Raw genomic sequence first — 20,537 nt, 5'->3', positions numbered from 1 at the left:
CAATATACAAATTACTTGTATTAACTCCTTTATAGTATATAATGTATTCAAATACAAGTTGAAAACTTGGTAAATGATGATGATGGATAAATAAATACAATGGTACTAGACTACTGGTTAACATGATATTTTACTTACCTTAAAATAGCAATGATTTTGTCCACTGATTTGCTTATATCTTGGTTAATCTAAAAACAAAGGCATTTACTTTTCTGTAACAAGTAAATTAGATATCAAGCCGTGAACATAAAAGAATTAATTTTCATTCCACATTGAGCTTCATATAAGCTGAAGTTTGATGAATTTATTGCCAATGTTATTTCAACTGATCTGGCAGAGCTTATGTTTAAATTTGCATTAGGACAGTCTATTTGAAGATGTGTGCGATAAGGTTGATTGCCGTTATAATTATTATTGATTTCTAATCACCTATCAGTGTCACCGAACGGATATACAAATGAACTGAGTATATGATATGAGACGAATAACTGGACACTTCACTGATGAGTTTATCCCAAAACGCCTGTCTATAGATGGACTGGTCTTTAATAAGCGAACCGGTTAATCCCGCCCAGTCAAGTGAAATAAATCAAGTAATACAATGGTATAAATAGAGGCTATCTATTAAGGATCATCCCTTATATGTCCTTTTCAAAAAGAGTTCTTTAATAGAGACTCTAACGAAATGATTCACACATGGAATTTAATTCAATAGTTTTTGTTCAAAAATTTATACCAAACAAGAAGCATAAACAAATATAAATAAGGATGTCCCACCAGGCTGTTGGTCTGTAAAAATCACTAAAAATGCAAATCGTATGCTCTTAAATGTGAAATATTTGAAACAATACTTCATTTTAGTTTAGTTTTTAAACAGAATTCTGTAGTGTCTACATTTTCCGACCAATTTGTTTTTATTACATGTTTAGCTTTGTGATATAATCAAAGTGCTGGATAGCACCTGTGTGAGTTTGCAACGGTAGATTGTAATATTTCAAATAGATTGTAAATGTGTGTAGATTGCGTGGTTAACTTTAAAAAAAACAAAAAAAAACTTTATCTTTGAAATAATTGTAACAGGATGCTGCTATGAAGTCTCCCAAACAAAGCTCACAAAATTAGTCATTCCCACGGTCGCCTGACATTGGGCAAAGTCCAATACAAATTTGTCTGGTTTAGTAAAGTGATATGCACAAGTGACGTCTAGGTATTACACCTGAATGTCATTCAAATCTTCTTGAAATCATGTACAGTATTATTCATGATTTAGGGGTGGGGATCTAGACAGTTTACAAGTTCTCAAACAGGCAGGAGGTAGGGGTAAGAGTTACCCTAAGGGACTAGCCTTTTATTTCATCTGATTTGTTTTATTATTCCGTACAAGAATATATGTAGTTTCAGTGTGGGGATTTCGACAGTTTTCAGTTTTCGAAAAGAAGGGGGTGGATCTTGACTGTTAACAAGTTCTCCAAATAGGATGGGGTGGGATGACACTGAGGGACTCTCCTTATATTTCAATTTATTCATTTTATTGTTCAATACAAGAATATATATGGTTAAGGGATGGGGATCTCAATCGTTTAAAAGTTCTCAAACATGAGGGGGTGGGGATGACCCAGAGGGACTCCCACTATATTTCATTTGATTTGTTGTGTTGCCCCATAAAAGAATATATATGGTTTAGGGGTGGGGATCTCAACCGTTTACAAGTTTTCAAAAAGAAGGGGGGTGGGGTCACCCCTGTGGACTTCTTCTATATTTCATCTGATTTATTTTATTGTCCCATACAAAAATATATATGGTTTATGGGTGGGGATCTCAACCGTTTACAAGTTCTCAAACAACAAGGGGGTGGGAGTGACCCCTGGGAACTCGCCTTCTATTTCATTTGATTTGTTTTATTGTCCAGTACAAGAATATATATGGTTAAGGGGTTAGGATCTTGAACATTTCCAAGTTCTCAAATAAGAGGGGATGGGGCTGACCCAAAGGGACTCCCACTTTATTTCATTTGATTTGTTTTGTTGCGCCATACAAACATATATAGGGTTTAGGGGTGGGGATCTCAACCGTGTCCAAGTTCTCAAACATGAGGGGGTGGGGCTGACGGGGTCACCCAAAAGGACTTCCACTTTATTGCATTTGATTTGTTTTGTTGCCACATACAAAAATATTATGGGTGGGGACCTCAAAGGTTTACAAGTTCTCAACCAACAAGGGGGTTGGGTGACCCCATGGGACTCGCCTTTTATTTCCTTTGATTTGTTTTATTGTACCGTATAAGAATATATATGGTTTAGGGGTTGGGATCTTGACTGTTTGTAAGTTGTCTAACATGAGGGGATGGGTTGGGTGACCCATGGACTCAACCTAAATCTAATTTGATTTGTTTTATGGTCCTGTGGTCATTACTAAAAACCATGTGTGTCTGTCACTCACTGTTTTCAAGTTATAGTCATTTGAAAATTTATAAAAAAAAATCCCTAAGAATTCTATAGAAAATTACTCCCTTCTGTTGGTCCCCTCAAAATACACCTAAATAGACCCCAAGAAGAAAAATAATAAGAACTGAGCAAAAACTTTGTTTATGAGTCTTAATAGCAAGTAGTATAATTACAAATTTTGTTATACTAGTCCGATTTTCTAATGCTGAATATGTAGAAGGCCAAGTTTATTATAGTCCGAGATTGTTGTGGGCCGAGATTAGATAAGACACCATGTTACTTTCGATACTCTCGGGATTTTACGTATTGAATAAACATTTGTAAAAATTGTAGTAAGCGTCGAAAAATGTTCATTCATAAAAAATAAATATTTTAAACACGGTATTAATTTTCTCTTCAACCGGAGGAAGGTAAGAAACCTTTGAAACCGGGATTATAGTACTCCCGTCTGGAGGCACACATATATGGATCTGACGCATGTCTGGAGAATACCGATAAAAGCATAACTCGTGTGTGAACCGATTTTACTTTCTGCGAAGCGAAGATCCTCGTAGTAAATAAGTATTGTTTGTTCGCCATTTTCAAAATGAAGTTGAATTATTTGATTTATTGATGAAAATTCAGTATATTTTAATTCAATCTGTATGCTATCAAAATAGGAAATCTTAAAATTTCAAAAGCATCTTTCTATTAATAGTTTTCAAACACCAGTACTACATTATCTAGAAGAAGGACACAAAAGTAAGATAGTCTGTCACTTCCGGTTAGAGGTCGATGCCTAATGAAAGTTTATTGCTATAGCAAGCTATACCAAACTTTCCAAAAATTAAAACAGATAAAGTTGAATTGTTTGGAGAACTTAATCAATCATCTTCCTTGTCATTACCATTATTGTAAAAGATTATGGTTTCTGTTACAGATTTTAACTTGCAGGTGTTGTTTGACAGAAAATATTTTCATATTTTTATACTGAGAAAATGAAGATTAATTTTCTGTGGAAAGACTTACTGTATTTGTTCTGATTATTAAGTCTTTCCACTTTTATTGTATATGTTCTGATTATTATTATTATTATTTTATTAATTTTCTTCTGCCAAATTTTGTTATCGCGTAAAATTTTTGTTTCGCAATTTGTCGCTAAGATACTTGTTTTATAGTATCATACAGTTTATGCGCTTTTTATTTTCATCCATTCTTAGCCGTACAATTTTCTTTGTAAGAGTAATCTCCCTATTCACTGTTTATTAAATGTGGGCATATATAACGGTATACCACTGGAATGTTTTTATTTGAGGCCCCTAGGTCCTTACTAAGAAAATGAGGTCAAGGTCAAAGGTCAAGGTCAAGTTCTCAATTTTGACTTTTACTTGTTTTTGCATTTTCTCCAACACTTTTAAGATATATATAAAAGTATAAGTGCAAAATGTTTGCTGAATTGTAATAAAGATATGTTACATTTGGTTTGAAACAATCTAATGGCATCTTATAGGAGTTAGTGCCCCTGAAATGTCTTATTATTAGTTTTATTGATTATTACTTCAACTTGGTTCATTATATAGCAATTTGACCTTTAACAAAAGGTTAGTTGACATATGACCTTGAAAAATGACAACCGGAAGTGACCTTCAGAAAACCGGAAGTAGCCATTTTTGCACTTTTTACATGGAAATAGTACTCGGAATCCATGTATTTTGTAATTTAAATACATTAACTTATCAAAAAAGACTAGAAGTGACTTTTCATAAACCGAAAGTGGCCAATTATCTCCTGGTTTACAAGCAAAAGAATAAAAAACGTTATTTTTTTGGAATAAGTGTGAAAGAAGCTATCATATGAGACCGAAGAGACATTTACTTCACCAGAAGAAGCATATAATATCCCTTATTTCACTCAAAAGTATATAGAAACTATTTATTTATCTCATCAGTATGAAGAAACTTATAATTGCGTGCCAATTTTAACTTTGAGTAAACCGGAACTAGCTTCTTTTCAATAACTTTGATGTGGAAAGACTTTCAATTGTTCTCTGAACAATTGGTTTTTAATTATTACAATTATTTTTTTACTATTTTTTCCGCCAATGTTCTCACGATAAATGTTTGTTTCGCAATATGTCGCTTAGATATTTCTCATATTGTATCGTATAGTTAATGCGCTTTTAAATTTCACCCTGCTAAGCCGAATCATTTTCTTTGTAAGAGTTATCTCCCTATTCACTGTTTATCATCTGTTTGTATCTCCTACGTAACAAAAAAAGAGAGCGACAAAATTTTTTTTACAAATTGTTCGTTACATCCTCAGGAATATTTGGCTAATTTGGATCGAAGTGATTCAATGATATATTATAGGAGTTATCAACCTTTAGACAATAAATTTGTCGGTATGTGTTTTCAACTCATCAACCATTAACTGTATAACCCTGGAATGTTTTTATTTGAGGCTCCTAGGTCCTAAATCAGAAAATGAGGTCAAGGTCAAAGGTCAAGGTCAAGTTCTCAATTGTGGCTTTTGCTTGTTTTTGCATTTTCTCTGACAATTTGAAAGATACATATAAAAGAACAAGTGCAAAATGTTTGCTTTATTGTAATGAAGATATGTTACATTTGGTTTGATACATTCTAATGGCATCTTATAAGAGTTAATGCTCCTGAAATGTCTTAATATAATGTTATTTGATTATAACTTCAACTAAGTTCATTATAAAGAACTAAAGATTAGGTGACATATGACCTTGAAAAATGAAAACAGGAAGTGACCTTGAGAAAACCAGAAGTAGGTTTTTTGCACTTTTTTCATATAAAAGTACTCAGAATTGATATATTTTTTTAATTTAAATACATTTAAGACTAGAAGTGACTTTCTGTAAACCGGAAGTGGTCAAGAATATCCAGGTTTACAGACAAAAGCATATGAAACTATATATTTTTGGAATCAGTGTGAAAGAAGCTATAAAATAAGACCCGAAGCAACATTTACTTAACCGGAAGTTGCACATCATCTCCTTTAGTTCACTTTAAAGCATATTAAAACCATTTATTTATCGTATCAGTCTAAAGAAACTAGCTTCTTTTCAAAATTTCTTTGATGTGGAAAGACCTTCAATTGTTCTCTGAACAATTGGTTTTTAATTTTGCATATATTTGCTTGTTTTAAAAGGAAAATGTTTCTGATATTTGTAAATAAAGGAAATCATTCTCCAAGCATAGACATAAATACATTAAATTTACTGTTTAATTTCAGTTTGCTCTCACCTGAAGTTGCTTGTTAAATGCTGCTAGCGTAACACAAAAACCTTTTGGTACTACTACATTCACCTACAATCAATCAAAAAGAATACCTTTACTACAATTACAGCTAACTATTATTTTTTTTAACATGAAAACTGATTTAAAATCATTTAAAATAGTATGCTATATATAAACAGAAAGCCAACTTCCAGTTTGAAGAATATCAACAATAAGGCATTTATTAGTAAATGACAATAAGACAACATAGTAACAATTCCAGAATATAAATAATGTTCCTTGTCATTCATACATTTATTTTGTAGCATCAAAACCATGATTATATTTTATCTTTCTGCTGGTTCAAGTCTATTTTAGTTTGATTTTACCTTGTTCTGTATAGATGTAAGAAGACCAAGTTGTGCTCCTTTTCCACCAACTAATTTACTACTACAACAGCCTTTCTCCTGAAAGGTCAAGGTCAAGTCTGTCACATTATTTCTGATCTCTTCTTCAGTAGGTTCATCTAACATTGGCACAGATTCTATTGGGGAGTATGGAGTTCCATCTGGATTTCTGCAAAGAATATTTTGACTGAAATCCAGAGTTGTATATGGCAATACATTTTCTTTGATGCTTTCTTTTATGGAGTTTTATTACAAGCTCGAATTATCATTATCTTGAGATGCTGGAAGAGATCCTAACCAGATCACATTCAAAACAAGAATGTGTCCATAGTACAAAGATGCCCTACTCACACTATCATTTTCAGCATTCAGTGGACCATAAAATTGGGTAGAAACTCTAATTTGGCTTTAAAATTAGAAAGGTCATATTATATGAAACCTGTGTTCTAAGTTCCAAGTTAATTGAACATCAACTTCATCAAAAACTACCTTGACCAAAAACTTAAACATGAAAAACTTTAACCTGAAGTGGAACTAACAAACAGACAAACAGACCGAAAAAAAGAATGCATAATAAGTGGGGCATCAAAACATATACATGTACTGTTATGGTATTTTTTTCAAATCAATACTGTAGGTCTTGTCTTTATCATCAATGAACTTTGACATCTCAAAAGTGAAGGTCATATATAACATAAACAAAACTGGAAGAATATAGAAAACTTACCTATAATGAAATTCAGCTAAACCATATCCATCTATGCCATTAATTTTATATTTACAAAACTTCTCATAGACTTTACTTCCTCTGTCCTCGTGGTGATACCATATAGGTGTCCATTCTCCAAATACTTCTGTGGTGTATTTCTTTCCATCTGTAAAATATAATATTCAACCAGATAATTGCACTGTAGCCAAATGTCCTTCAACCTTTGAAAATGATATAAGCAAGGAAAAGGTGAAAATAAGTGTTAAGTGCTGTATAGTGTAGCTTGCTGAAATTCAAAAGTTACATTTTATTTTGATCCCCCCCCCCCCCTTTTGTATAAAATCTTAATTGATTGTATACTATTTATGTCCAGGCTATCCTTAGTTATAATTTTTGTTTAATGTCTCGTAATTAATTGGTAATTATCATGCAAATAACATTACGTGTGGTTTCCTAGACTTGTATATGTCATAGTTACAGGTTAGCTACAAGTGGTACAACATTGAGTGAAGCAGGACTCGCATAGAACTTCAGTTTGAAATTACAAGAAATTTTCTAATTATGAAAAAAAAACATGGGAAATATACTTTTTAAATTCTATATTGCAATTATTTCATTTAGTTTTTCATGAAGAAATGTTGTTTACTTATAAATAATTCATAATGCTTACACAAGATTTGCAGCAATGTTTGGTCTGAATAGGATGTTTAATCCAATCCAGTGCCATACTATTCACAGATTATAGAAATCTTGCAACAACTCATTCAGGGGACTGTAGGTGGCACTATGCCAACTGTGTCCTCTATTTCCAGTTACATTTAAAATCCCTGTCTTTAATCCTGGTAGACCAATTATACAGAACTTACCTGTTGTATTTACTGTCAAATTATTTTCACCCTCAACATTCTTGACATATTTGCCACTGGACATTAAGCAATCAATCAATCAATCAATCAATATTACTGCATAGTATAAATGGAATCATAATACAGCTGTAAATGTGTTTAATAATCACACTTAAAACAAATTTGCTGAATATTCTATATATTTTCATTACAATTTGACCAAAGACAACTTTGTTTTAATCAAATACAGAAAATACTTACTTGCATAAAAGTTGAAAGTATAATTATTTTTTGGTCCCTCTGGAGGAGCTACCTCCCATAGCTTAAGGTCAATGTCAGACACTGAATGAAATGCACCATTGGAATGGACTAAATATCCTATCTTTACACTGAAAATAGAACCAATTGAAAGTCTGAAATTCATATATCAACAATTCTAAAAATTAGTATACTGAGGGGTAAAAGTGGGTAACTACTTCAGGTTCTAAAAAATTTAACACACTGATCATTCTTATCAGGTAAAACTGCTTATCAAAATCAAATTTGGTTTATTTTTGTCTTCGAATTTTCCGAACAAAAAATTATCTAAAAAGGTGCTCTGAATGCAATACATTCTGAATTTGTTATTTACAAAAGGAAACTTCAATATGTTGAGCAGGATCTGCATACCCCTCCGGAGCACCTGAAATCATCTCCTGTTTTTGTGGGATTCCTGTTGCTCAGTCTTTAGTTTTCTTCATTGTGTTTTGTGTACAGTTGTTTGTCTTTTATCTTTTTTGAAACGGCAAAGTTTGTTTTTGACTTATGAGTTGGAATATCCCTTTGTTTCATTGGCCTCTTTTTTCAGATAGTATGTTTCATTGGCCTCTTTTTTCAGATAGTAATCAGGTTACAAAGAAAACTGTTAACACTGAAATACCATATTTTTTGTACTGAAAAAACTTCTTCGAATTTGAATGTTAATTTCAACTTGTTATTGACATACATACTGTGATAAAGCTGCTGGTTGACTGACAACTCCAACCTGTATCATTGTACCATTCTAACAAAGAAATTAAATTCCGTTTTATCATTATTTTGAAATTTATTAGACATTCTTTTTACCTTTCTTTTAATTTTATCAACAATAGAATTTCATTGGTGAATTCAACATTAACTATATATATTTTCAATACTGGATTTGCGTTATAATGTTTTTTTTTAAATAGCTTAGTTCATGAAATGAATGTTATAATTACTCATCAAAGGCAGTGATATTCTATCAAGTGGTGCATGTTATTTAATCCAATCAAAATTGAACTAATTTGTTGTAAATAATGCTTCACAAAGACAACAATATCGTAGATGACTGCCAGGAAATTTTTTATTATAGTTTTTTGTATATGCAATGATTGCAATGTAGAACTATAAAAGGCTGAATTGACACATATGTCTGAGAAAGGATGATTTATCTACTTGTTGTGATTAGCTAGTACTAATAGATCAGTACTTTGTGCCTTTTGTATTTTATATGTTACTTGCTTTTATGCTTTAAGGAAATATGATGAGTCAAGCCATTTGTAGCTGATTTTACAGTATGTTCTTGCAATATACTGTTACACCACTGTCCCAGGTTATGAAAGGGTTGAGCCGCACAAACATGATATGTGTAACCCAACCACTTTCCAAATGTGTCTAACTCAAGTAAAAATGCATGCAATTCAGTTATTGTTGTTAGTTGTTGTCGTTTTAGATTTATTTCAAATTTTGTCATGTTAGGGCCTTTTATAGCTGACTATATAATAACGTATGGGTTTTGCTCATTGGTGCAGCTTGTACATGTTCAGTGACATATATATACCGACATCAAAGTCATTTGGACTTTGTTTGAAAGTTGTTTAATTGTTTTTTATACCACATCTCCTTATTTTATTTTAAATATACAACATAATCCCTCCAGAGAATTATAGCCATGGTGAAATATATTTGCCAAATCCAAATGTGTGGTAGGGTCTAAAATAACCATAAAACTAACCTCAAGATATATGAAATGGATGGAATATCTGTAAAACGTTCTCCAATCTCTTATGCCTGGAAACAGTATACATTTGTTAAGAAACTAGCATATATTTATATCTCTGTTAAGAATTCTTGATTAAAGCCAAATTAAATGGTACATCCAAACAAATGTATACAATAAATATAAATAAAATGGTAAAATTCATTTATAGTAGTGTTGTCAAATTGTACACTTTTTCCTAACCGGTTACTCGGATAAACTTTCGACCGATTAACCGGTTAACCAGTAGTTTAAGTTGGTGTTTGAAAGCTTTATCAATAGTACCCTACCCATATATAAGATGAGGTATGAGAGTCAATTTGACAACCTTTCATCCAAGTCATAAATTTACGCTTATGGAATTGAAGTTTGTCCTATGGCATTATAAGGCTTGTTTGTGAGGATTCCTGCATGGCGAAGTTTGACTTCTAATAATCGAATACACCGTATCAACTATATAGCGATTGTACCAACTTCAGATTGAAAAATAAAAAATAAACTTCTTGATCTCGTAGAATTGAATATATCTGAAACCGATTATTCTTTCCTTTTCTCTTGTTGTCTCCGAAAATAATGTGGAGTGTTTCAATTTGAAATGATTAATTATTAAAAAAAAAAGAAGATGTGGTATGATTGCCAATGAGACAATTCTCCACAAGAGACCAAAATGACACAGAAATGAACAACTATAGGTCACCGTACGACATGTTTCTTAACTTTGTTTACTTGTTTCTTTAAGTGCGTTACCCGTACTATCACGTATACATTGAGTACATTCACATTTGTTTGCATTTTACAATTTTTGAGTTAGTATTTCGTTTAAAATAAGACTAAGCCTAGCACTACTGAGGGTGCCCATTTAGATGTAGGTTTACACAATATTAGATCAAAAACGAAACAATGAGGTACATTGTAATTAGTCAAATTTAATCGCATCACTGATTCAAAGTTAAGGTTAAAAAAACATGTATACTTATTATGTTTCTTTAAGATCCTGCCTGAGCTCTAACCAGTTTTATGTTTTAAGGATTAACTATAGCAATCAATATACTGGGCAATTGATCTGTCAAATTAATTACATGTAAACACATTTTTTAAATAAAACATAACTATTTATTGATTTCAATACAAATTTATATCAAATCTATCAAAATTGAAAATAAGTCTGGTTAACCGGTTAGCGCTTTTGGTATTCGGTATTTGGTCGTTCGACCGGTTAACCGGTTAACCGGTTAATCGTTGACAACACTAATTTATATGATTGTAAGCAGAAAAAAATCATTTCAACTAAGTTGATAAAATTGATGATAGATCAGCTAGAGCTAACATTTGCATGTCAAATCATAAATGAATAAAGTCTTGTCAAAATACATATCCTCTTGATCTTATATATAGATCTGTATTGTGGTAATTCTAGAACAAATGGATATAGATGTGACAATCACTTTTGGAAAGGTAGACATCCCTTAACTCTCTTGCTTTATTTAATTTAAGTATTGCCCATTGCACAACATTGTATTTGTTTAATTCGACTTACCAAATGAATGATCCCTGATTGATTTTAATGTGACAAATTTCTCATCAAACCCATCAACCTTCACTTTACCATGCAGCTCTCCCCACAGTTCATAATGTGTCTGATGTTTACTGAAGTAAATATGATACAATATTGTTTGCTTATGTCCAGTGTCAAATAGTTCATGCATAGGAAGAAAATAAGATACTAGTAAATATCTGACAACATCAATAATTCTACCATAACTAATTCTATTTTGGGCAATTAAATTTTTGATATGCTTAAAGGCTAAAACTAAGGTTTTATGTTCCCTGTTCTCTTCATTGAACCATAATTTTCATTTAGTCAAGATTTATATTCAACTGGACTTGTGATTTCACTAACACTTATGCAGTTCCTATTTACAAAAAGAAATTATAAATTTGACAACTTCTTTAAACAGTACAGCACACCTTCTTAAAGCATCCCAGAACTGTTTGGTCCATAATTCCCTTGAGACAGCATCGGCTAAAGCTGACTGGTTCATATCTGTATCAAAACTGAAGGGATCAGTCACTGTTTGCCATCTAAAAAGTAATTTGGGGAATAACATAATCTCTTGACTTTACTACTTACATTGCATGCTGGAATTTGTTTTGTGTATGTTCCAGACCATATGAGTATTTGGACCGTACCCGTACGGTCCGACCATACGCGTACGGTCGGACCGTATGAGTATACGCGTATGGTCCAGTATGAGCTGACCATACATGCTATTGGATCATATGAGTTACATCTATACAAACATTTATCACAATCTTTATTTTTAGTTTTACAAATTGTTATTATTACAATAAGATGGATAAAATGAACTACCTAACAATTTAAATTAGATATTTGTTTAATTGTATATATGAATCCTATTTTGAAACTCTCGCCAAAAGTGACACTCGCTACCAAAAGTACATTTTTCATATTTACATTTTTTAAGTTAATGCATGTTCCTTTCGATTAGCATTTTTTTGAAAAGTTGCTAAATATTCTAAAGCAACTGTCCTCCCACATTATACACATTCAATTTCAGTGAGGCTAATTGTCATAATTCAATTAGTGTATTATGTATTACTGATCTACATGCTAAAAACTAGAGATTTACAGATTTAATTAGCATGAATTTTTTAAATAGTTAAAATATAAAGTTTTTATTTAAATAACAATTGATTTTTTTTCTACTTATTTGAGAGTTAATTTATGTTGATCTGTTATATGTATTTGTATCTAGTACAATTGACCAACTCCTTGATATTAGTCAGACCGTACGCGTACGGTCCGACCGTATAAGTATTTCGAAAAAGTACGCATACGGTCCAGACCATACGCGTACGGTCCAAATACTCATACGGTCTGGAACATAAATATCTGTTTCAAAAAGCTTGCAATTATGCATATTTGTGACTGCGAATAAAAACCCCTTCAGTATAGATGTAATTAATTTCCTGTATGGTTAAGATGAAATTTTCATTAAAAACTTTTAAATCACTATTTTTAGAAACTTTCTTAATGAGCATTTTTTGGTGAATTAAATTGTAGGACAGAAAGAGTGATGAAATATTATTAAGCAACAATTTATCAACTCTAAGGACTTTTAGTCATTACCATTCTCAAATTATTCATGTTGAAATAAAAACATTTAATGACAAACATTTAATTATTTATTATCACTGACTGCACAATAATAAGAAAACAGTTTTAGAATCAAGCTAACATTAAGGGATAAAAGATGTTGGACCCTGTTTGTAATGTATAGAGAAATTGTGTGGACTATATAAATATCTTGATTTCTGCTAGTTTGTTTTCTATACGTGTTATATTAATTTTAGTTAAGATTGTTTAAATGTTATTCTTTGTTGTATCTATGCTATTAATGAGTATGTCATAATTGAGCTTTCTTTAATAAAATATTTCGTATTTTCGTATTTCGTAAAAGTTATAAAATATGTTGTCACTCAAGAAATTACTTACATTAGTGACATTTGTACATGAACTAATCTTTCTGTACCATCAAACCTAAAATATATGTAATAAATGTTATTTTGTCTGTCAGATGAACAACTTTTTAAATAGTTTTGATTTCAAATAACAAACACCATGTAAAAATTATGATGAATCTAGGGAAATGTAAACAACTATAATTTGAATTTTATAAACATGTTATTTTTAATTAATCTTGAGATTTTAGTTGAGGTCAAGGTGGCAATCAAATTTACAATAAGAAATTGGATGCAGTTTTTTTTTTAATATACAAAATGAATTCAGGGTTCCTTTACATTTTGCATGAAGACCAGAAGCAATTCCTGCTTAAAATGTGCTGATCACTTGCTTTTATTTTATATAAATTTTATAAAAACACAGGTTTCAATTCTGTAGCCTTATCACCTATTAATATTTCAGTCACGGCAATGGGATAAACAGCAATTTGTTTGTTCTAAACATGCTTACAAAGGACATTTTACGGTGTATGGGAGACACACTGCCCATTACAAATTGTGTATACCTTAGTTGACCATTATAAGATATTTTCCATTTCTTCATTGGTTCAATGATTTCTATGTTGATCCCACCAGCTGTATATTTATTGTTACTGACATTACTGACCAGGGTGTCAGGATGTAAAGGATGCTGCAGCCGACCTATCCCAGGAATCTCCATAACTAACCAAACCTCGGACTGACGATTATGTCTCCTACCCATACGTAATGCTAATCTTGTTCCTTCTTTACTGAAGCCACCATAGTAAACAGCATCTATTGCCTATAAAACACTTATCTATTTCATATTCTGCGAGTTTTAAAATCAATGCATAATACAACTGTTAACATAACTTCAAAAGTAGTATCAAGGCAATGGTTGTTAACATAACTTGGAAGGTAGTATCAAGGCAATGGTTGTTAACATAACTTGGAAGGTAGTATCAAGGCAATGGTTGTTAACATAATTTGGAAGGTAGTATCAAGGCAATGGTTGTTAACATAATTTGGAAGGTAGTATCAAGGCAATGGTTGTTAACATAATTTGGAAGGTAGTATCAAGGCAATGGTTGTTAACATAATTTGGAAGGTAGTATCAAGGCAATGGTTGTTAACATAACTTGGAAGGTAGTATCAAGGCAATGGTTGTTAACATAACTTGGAAGGTAGTATCAAGGCAATGGTTGTTAACATAATTTGGAAGGTAGTATCAAGGCAATGGTTGTTAACATAATTTGGAAGGTAGTATCAAGGCAATGGTTGTTAACATAATTTGGAAGGTAGTATCAAGGCAATGGTTGTTAACATAACTTGGAAGGTAGTATCAAGGCAATGGTTGTTAACATAATTTGGAAGGTAGTATCAAGGCAATGGTTGTTAACATAACTTGGAAGGTAGTATCAAGGCAATGGTTGTTAACATAACTTGGAAGGTAGTATCAAGGCAATGGTTGTTAACATAATTTGGAAGGTAGTATCAAGGCAATGGTTGTTAACATAATTTGGAAGGTAGTATCAAGGCAATGGTTGTTAACATAATTTGGAAGGTAGTATCAAGGCAATGGTTGTTAACATAACTTGGAAGGTAGTATCAAGGCAATGGTTGTTAACATAATTTGGAAGGTAGTATCAAGGCAATGGTTGTTAACATAATTTGGAAGGTAGTATCAAGGCAATGGTTGTTAACATAATTTGGAAGGTAGTATCAAGGCAATGGTTGTTAACATAACTTGGAAGGTAGTATCAAGGCAATGGTTGTTAACATAATTTGGAAGGTAGTATCAAGGCAATGGTTGTTAACATAATTTGGAAGGTAGTATCAAGGCAATGGTTGTTAACATAATTTGGAAGGTAGTATCAAGGCAATGGTTGTTAACATAATTTGGAAGGTAGTATCAAGGCAATGGTTGTTAACATAATTTGGAAGGTAGTATCAAGGCAATGGTTGTTAACATAATTTGGAAGGTAGTATCAAGGCAATGGTTGTTAACATAATTTGGAAGGTAGTATCAAGGCAATGGTTGTTAACATAACTTGGAAGGTAGTATCAAGGCAATGGTTGTTAACATAACTTGGAAGGTAGTATCAAGGCAATGGTTGATTTGTATTTCCTTTCTTGTACTGTAGGACCAATAAATACTGTGGGTTTCTTGTTATTTATCAGGTACCAAATTCAAGAAATGTTCTGTCAACAAATGATTTTTAATAGTTTCATTAATAAAAAATTTGGTTTGCATGGCCACGACTGTTATGGCTTAATGATCCATACCTGCCAATTAAGTTAATCATACCTATTCCAAAATAAAAAATAACTTCTGTACAGAAATTAAGTAATTTTGTGTTATTTTGCTGAGCACTTCATATACAACATTGTAGTATTTTCAATACAATAATTATACATTTACGGTATACAACTGAACATACATATCTGTATATTAAAATACTGAGCTTTTTAAAAATATCTTACATATGGATCTTTTTCTAAATCCTGAACTTTTTCTAACACATGAATATCATTTATTCCCATTCCGTAACCACGACTACTGTAACTCTCCACATCAACTGCTTTCTTTTTCTTGTTCTTCTGTTGATTTCGTTTTAAAAGCAGCTTAAATATAAACTTTTTCACATGATACCATTTCCCTGAAAATAAACCATAGCTATATAAATTTAATCTATGAAATGTATAATTAAGGTTCTTAGTATATGACATAGGGAAAGAATACATACATATTAGTGGATATGTTTTAAATGTTTAATAAGGATCAATCTCTACAACAGCACCAGCAAATGAACAAAAAAAAACATTAAGCACAATATTTTCAGTTGTGATTCTTCTTGTTAAGGGCATACGATACAGTTTTGATCCCGTATTTAAATTTTGATGATAATTTGCATGTAGGCTATTTTTTACCTGATTAAATCAAATATGTAATAAAAAAATATACCTTCATGTGCTACTTTTTGAGTAAATTGAGGTTCAAATTACAGATATTTCCTGAAAATACGGATTTGTGGACGTATATTTCCTTTCGATAGAAATACATAACTTTTTTGTTTTAAAAGATAAACACAATCTGTTTTTTGTTAAATTATTTGCAATTTATGTGCTATATAAATATTGCATCAATTTGTACATTTTTTTTTACAAATAACTCAAATTTATCAAATGTTCATGAATATAGGAAAAACCCGTCATTTATTGCTGTATATTAATCAAATTAAAAAAAAATTGCACTATTTATGTTTTCATGAAAATTGGTACACATAATCTTCTTACGTAATTAAACCAAGCGTCATTTTAAAATAGAGGGGTCCATGAACTTGTTTTCAAGTTAAATCAGATTTTCCCGATAAGTCACTGTTTAACGTCGCGAAAATAACAATTTACGTTAGCAACGTCATTACTTCCCCTGTAACTGTATCGTATGCCCTTAATGAAAATGAAGCTACAAAAATGGTCTGCATACATGTAGTTTATCCAGAGTTTCATCATACTGTATGTATGAGGCAGGAGTTTGGCAAGATGAACTTGAAAATGAATTTATTCTAGGCCTGTGTATTAAATGAACAAACACTAGTTTTTCCTGATATTTATGAGCAAACAAATATGTTGATTTCATTCACAGACAGTGTAGACTAAGAGACAAAAAGTCTTTTATGATAAAAGAGGAAAGGGCAAATGAAATGAGAAAAAGGAAATGTGTCCCATTTGTAAAGTACACACCAGCAAGACAAACCCTAACAGAAGATTCTCAAACCAAACAACCATCTTGAAATCCTTTTTTTTTTGTTGATAATTGGTTAACTTCAGTATTGTCAGTACAGAAGTATCTTTCCCTAAGGTAATTATTACCTGGTTGTCTGTAAACACCATCTATTGGTTTTGGTTGTGGCTTGATAAACTGCCACAGGAGAATGATGCCACCACCACCAGCAATTACAGTCCAAAGCATAATTCTAATCCACCTAAAAAGAAGCAAAATATTCAAATGTTGTATTTAACAACACATAGTATTTTCACATTTCTAGTTTGTTTGAAACAAATATATGTGTTCAGGGTAGTTCCTTATTGGTGGGTCTGATATTTTTATCTAGAGCTGGAAAATATCATGTGAACACCAAGGTATGGTTGTGGTTATATACATATTGCTATAAATAGTTATTTATCATATAACTTGCTTATATCAATTCTAAATAGTAATTCCCAAACAATATTAAAAATTGTTGTCAACTATTTGAATGAAATTCAATGCTTGTTGGTGTCTCAGAGAAACTCATTATTAAAAGGTACTTGATTTCTGTAATATGTATATGCTTCTCTTTTTATATTTCTCTCATAATTATCCACTGCCACTCCTTCATCTGTTCATTGTATATATGTTATTGTAGTTTGTCTTTAATTTGTTGCCATAACCATTTATTGTCAATGTGTTAGTGCTAATAAAGTTATATTATCTTATCTTATCTTATCTTTAAATAACAATAAAATCTTCTTTAGTTACGGAATACCATCAACTTTTTGAGGATTACTTAAATAGATCAGCTCTATTCAGGTAAATAGACCTGATCACAATGAGCAGACTGTTTTTTCCACAAAAAAAATGGAAAATTATGTGAAGAAATATCTATCATATCCTATCAACGATGAACGATGAACAAAAAGCAAATGGGACCCCACCCCCCTTTTTTTATACATTGCTTTATTATTATTTTTTTATACTTTATACTCGCTTGTATATTCTTTGGTTATCTTACAAAGTTACTCTTTTTCTTGGGCCCACCGGAAGCGTTGAGTATTGGTCAAGTTTGACAGATCAACGTAGAATGTAGATGAATAACATAAAATCAGAAAATATCAAGATTTAACCAAAAAATCAATCATGCAACTCTGTCACAACTTCATACTAGATCTATATTATTCTTTGTCTGTTCCATCAAAACTACATCCAACTTCTTGTGTAAAATGTCACCCGTCTTGAGCCTTGTAACCTCACTCAGCTGTTCGTGGTTTTGTTTACCTTTTCGATCTTTCACCTGTCAGGTCATCCAGCTTTTTCTGGTTCCTCGTTAAAAGTCAACGATGAATAGCATGTGAGTTTAAGTACCAGTTTTTCAACAAAATAAGGGAGGCGATTTGGCGGTATTTTTTCAAAAAAAGGAAAAATAAATTCATGTTAGCCTATTTCTAAATATATATTAGATCATAACAAGATTAGATAAAATTATCAATATACCCCTCCTTTTTTATGTTCAGCCAGATGGTAGTTGAAAAACCGTTTGTTGCACTGGGTATTTTTTTTCAACCGACGTGAAACTGAACACTTCTATAAAACTTGTCTTCCCTGGTTTTGCATGAATTTATCTACCCTTAAAATATACAAGGGGCATATAGAGAATACAAGCATAAGGAAAAAGAACATTGCTTAGCACTCGAAAAAACAGTTGAAAATAAATGTGACGAGGACAAAGTCAAGCAGATTGTTTGTGAGGAAATTAAGAGCTGCAATGAAGAGATGGTAAAAATGATGGTAAAAGAGGAAGTGAGCAAAATAGAGGCACCAATCACAGAAGAAGGTTGTGACGAGGATAAAGTGAAAGCCATAATAACAGAAGAAATAAGCAAGATACAAAAGCCAGATAATAAAGGAGATAGTGACTCCACTAACAACGAGATAGATAAAGCAGCGAAAAATATAACAAGGAATGAGACTGTTACAAATGTCCTCGAAGAAATTAATGAGAGAAAGTCCAGAGAAAATAACTTGATCATCTTTGGGATTCCGGAAATAGACGAAGAGAGCAAAGAAGTAAGAGAAAACACTGACAAAGAAAGACTAAATGAGCTATTTAAAGACTGCAAAATACAATTGGATAAGGAAAACTTGAAGACAATTAAAAGACTTGAGAAATTTAACAAAGAAAAACTAAATAGACCAATCCTAGTAAAATTACCAAGTGCAGAGCCTAAGATCACCTTATTCAGAAATATACACTACATAAAAACAAATCCCAAATATGCAAAAGTGGGAGTTAGTAACGACCTAACCCAAACAGAAAGAGAGCAAGAGAAAAGATTATGGGACCAAGCAAAAAAAAACAAACGGAGGAAGAGATTTCGGGGGACTACCACTTCAGAGTATTAAGGGGCCCACCTTGGGCAAGGAAGGTTGTCAGATTAAAGAAGCTAGACTCCTAAAAGGAAAAAGAGGAAAAGAGGATGTAAATAATTTTAATGGTAAAAAGGTTTTTAAAAATGTAAAAACAGATAATTTTACAGTTTTACCCAAATTGAGCTGTATATACACAAATGCAGATCAGTTATTTTACAAGCTGCCTGAACTAATAGTACGAATACGAAACGACAAACCAAAAATAATTGGTATCACAGAGGTTAAACCAAAAAATAATCGTTATAAACCAGGAATCTCAGAATATTCTTTAGCCGAGGTATCTGACTACAACATGTTTGCATGTTTGGTAAAAACCTAGACGTCGACACAGGCAGAGGTCTTTTATTGTACATAGATAAACAACTGGACGCATCACAGGTCCAGATGAATACAGAATTCCAAGAAGACTTATTTATTAAGATTAATTTAAATCAGTCAGACCAGCTATTATTAGGCTTGATATACAGGTCACCATCAAATAGATCACAAGAGTACACTAAACAATTAATTTTACTTACTACTGAAGCGTGTAATAAAGGCTACTCGCATATCTTAATAATGGGAGATTATAATTATCCAGAAATAAACTGGGATAGTTGGAATTCACCAGGTGATAGTACAGAAAGTAATGAATACAGACTTTTAGAAAATCTACAAGAAAATTTCTTATTTCAACATGTTACAAGACCAACAAGATGGAGAGGCACCAATACACCACATACCCTGGACCTGATTTTAACCAATGAGGAGAATATGGTCTCAAATTTAGAATACCAAAGTCCACTAGGAAAAAGTGATCACTGTACCATGAAATTTGACTTCAATTGCTACACAAATATTAAAAGCAAACCTAAATTAATTAAATTATTCAGTAAAGGAAACTACATAAAAATAAAAGAAGAATTAAATAAAATTAAATGGCCAGAATTACTACAGAAAGAAAATGATATAAATGAAAACTGGAAATCAGTTTTAAGTATAATTCAAGATATGGACAAAAAGTATATACCAACAAAAGAAAGGAAACAAATCGGTAGAGGGAAAAATAATTTCCCAATGGACAAAAACACCATAGATAAAATTAAAAGGAAAAACATCCTGTCAAAAAAGATTACCCATAATAACGTCCCAGAAGTGAGGAAGGAATACAATAAGATAAGGAATCAAGTAAAAAGT

General features: G+C 31.8%; 1 protein-coding gene across 5 annotated transcripts in view; it reads right to left on the bottom strand.

The window, feature by feature from the left end:
- Nucleotides 1-18,311, bottom strand: part of LOC143065149 (rifampicin phosphotransferase-like) — a 63,193-nt gene extending 44,882 nt beyond the window's left edge. For 2 of the 5 annotated variants that reach the window (XM_076238532.1, XM_076238533.1), the window contains exons 1-14: nt 18,097-18,248; nt 17,045-17,157; nt 15,656-15,831; nt 13,717-13,973; nt 13,185-13,229; nt 11,636-11,749; nt 11,205-11,314; nt 9,644-9,699; nt 8,619-8,671; nt 7,891-8,018; nt 6,803-6,950; nt 6,058-6,244; nt 5,696-5,758; nt 139-188 (exon numbers count right to left, since the gene is read on the bottom strand). In XM_076238532.1, coding sequence (XP_076094647.1) covers nt 139-188; nt 5,696-5,758; nt 6,058-6,244; nt 6,803-6,950; nt 7,891-8,018; nt 8,619-8,671; nt 9,644-9,699; nt 11,205-11,314; nt 11,636-11,749; nt 13,185-13,229; nt 13,717-13,973; nt 15,656-15,831; nt 17,045-17,144 — 1,487 coding nt within the window. In that variant the 5' untranslated portion in view covers nt 17,145-17,157; nt 18,097-18,248. Of the gene's footprint in view, nt 1-138; nt 189-5,695; nt 5,759-6,057; nt 6,245-6,802; nt 6,951-7,890; nt 8,019-8,618; nt 8,672-9,643; nt 9,700-11,204; nt 11,315-11,635; nt 11,750-13,184; nt 13,230-13,716; nt 13,974-15,655; nt 15,832-17,044; nt 17,158-17,946; nt 18,031-18,096 lie in introns of those variants that run through there. The other 3 variants (XM_076238531.1, XM_076238529.1, XM_076238530.1) reach the window with 3 other exon arrangements.
- Between the last annotated feature and the right edge of the window lie 2,226 nt (nt 18,312-20,537).

Source organism: Mytilus galloprovincialis, chromosome 2 (genome assembly GCF_965363235.1).
Source record: "Mytilus galloprovincialis chromosome 2, xbMytGall1.hap1.1, whole genome shotgun sequence".
Lineage (NCBI taxonomy): Eukaryota > Metazoa > Mollusca > Bivalvia > Mytilida > Mytilidae > Mytilus > Mytilus galloprovincialis.
This window is presented reverse-complemented; position numbering and strand designations above follow the sequence as displayed.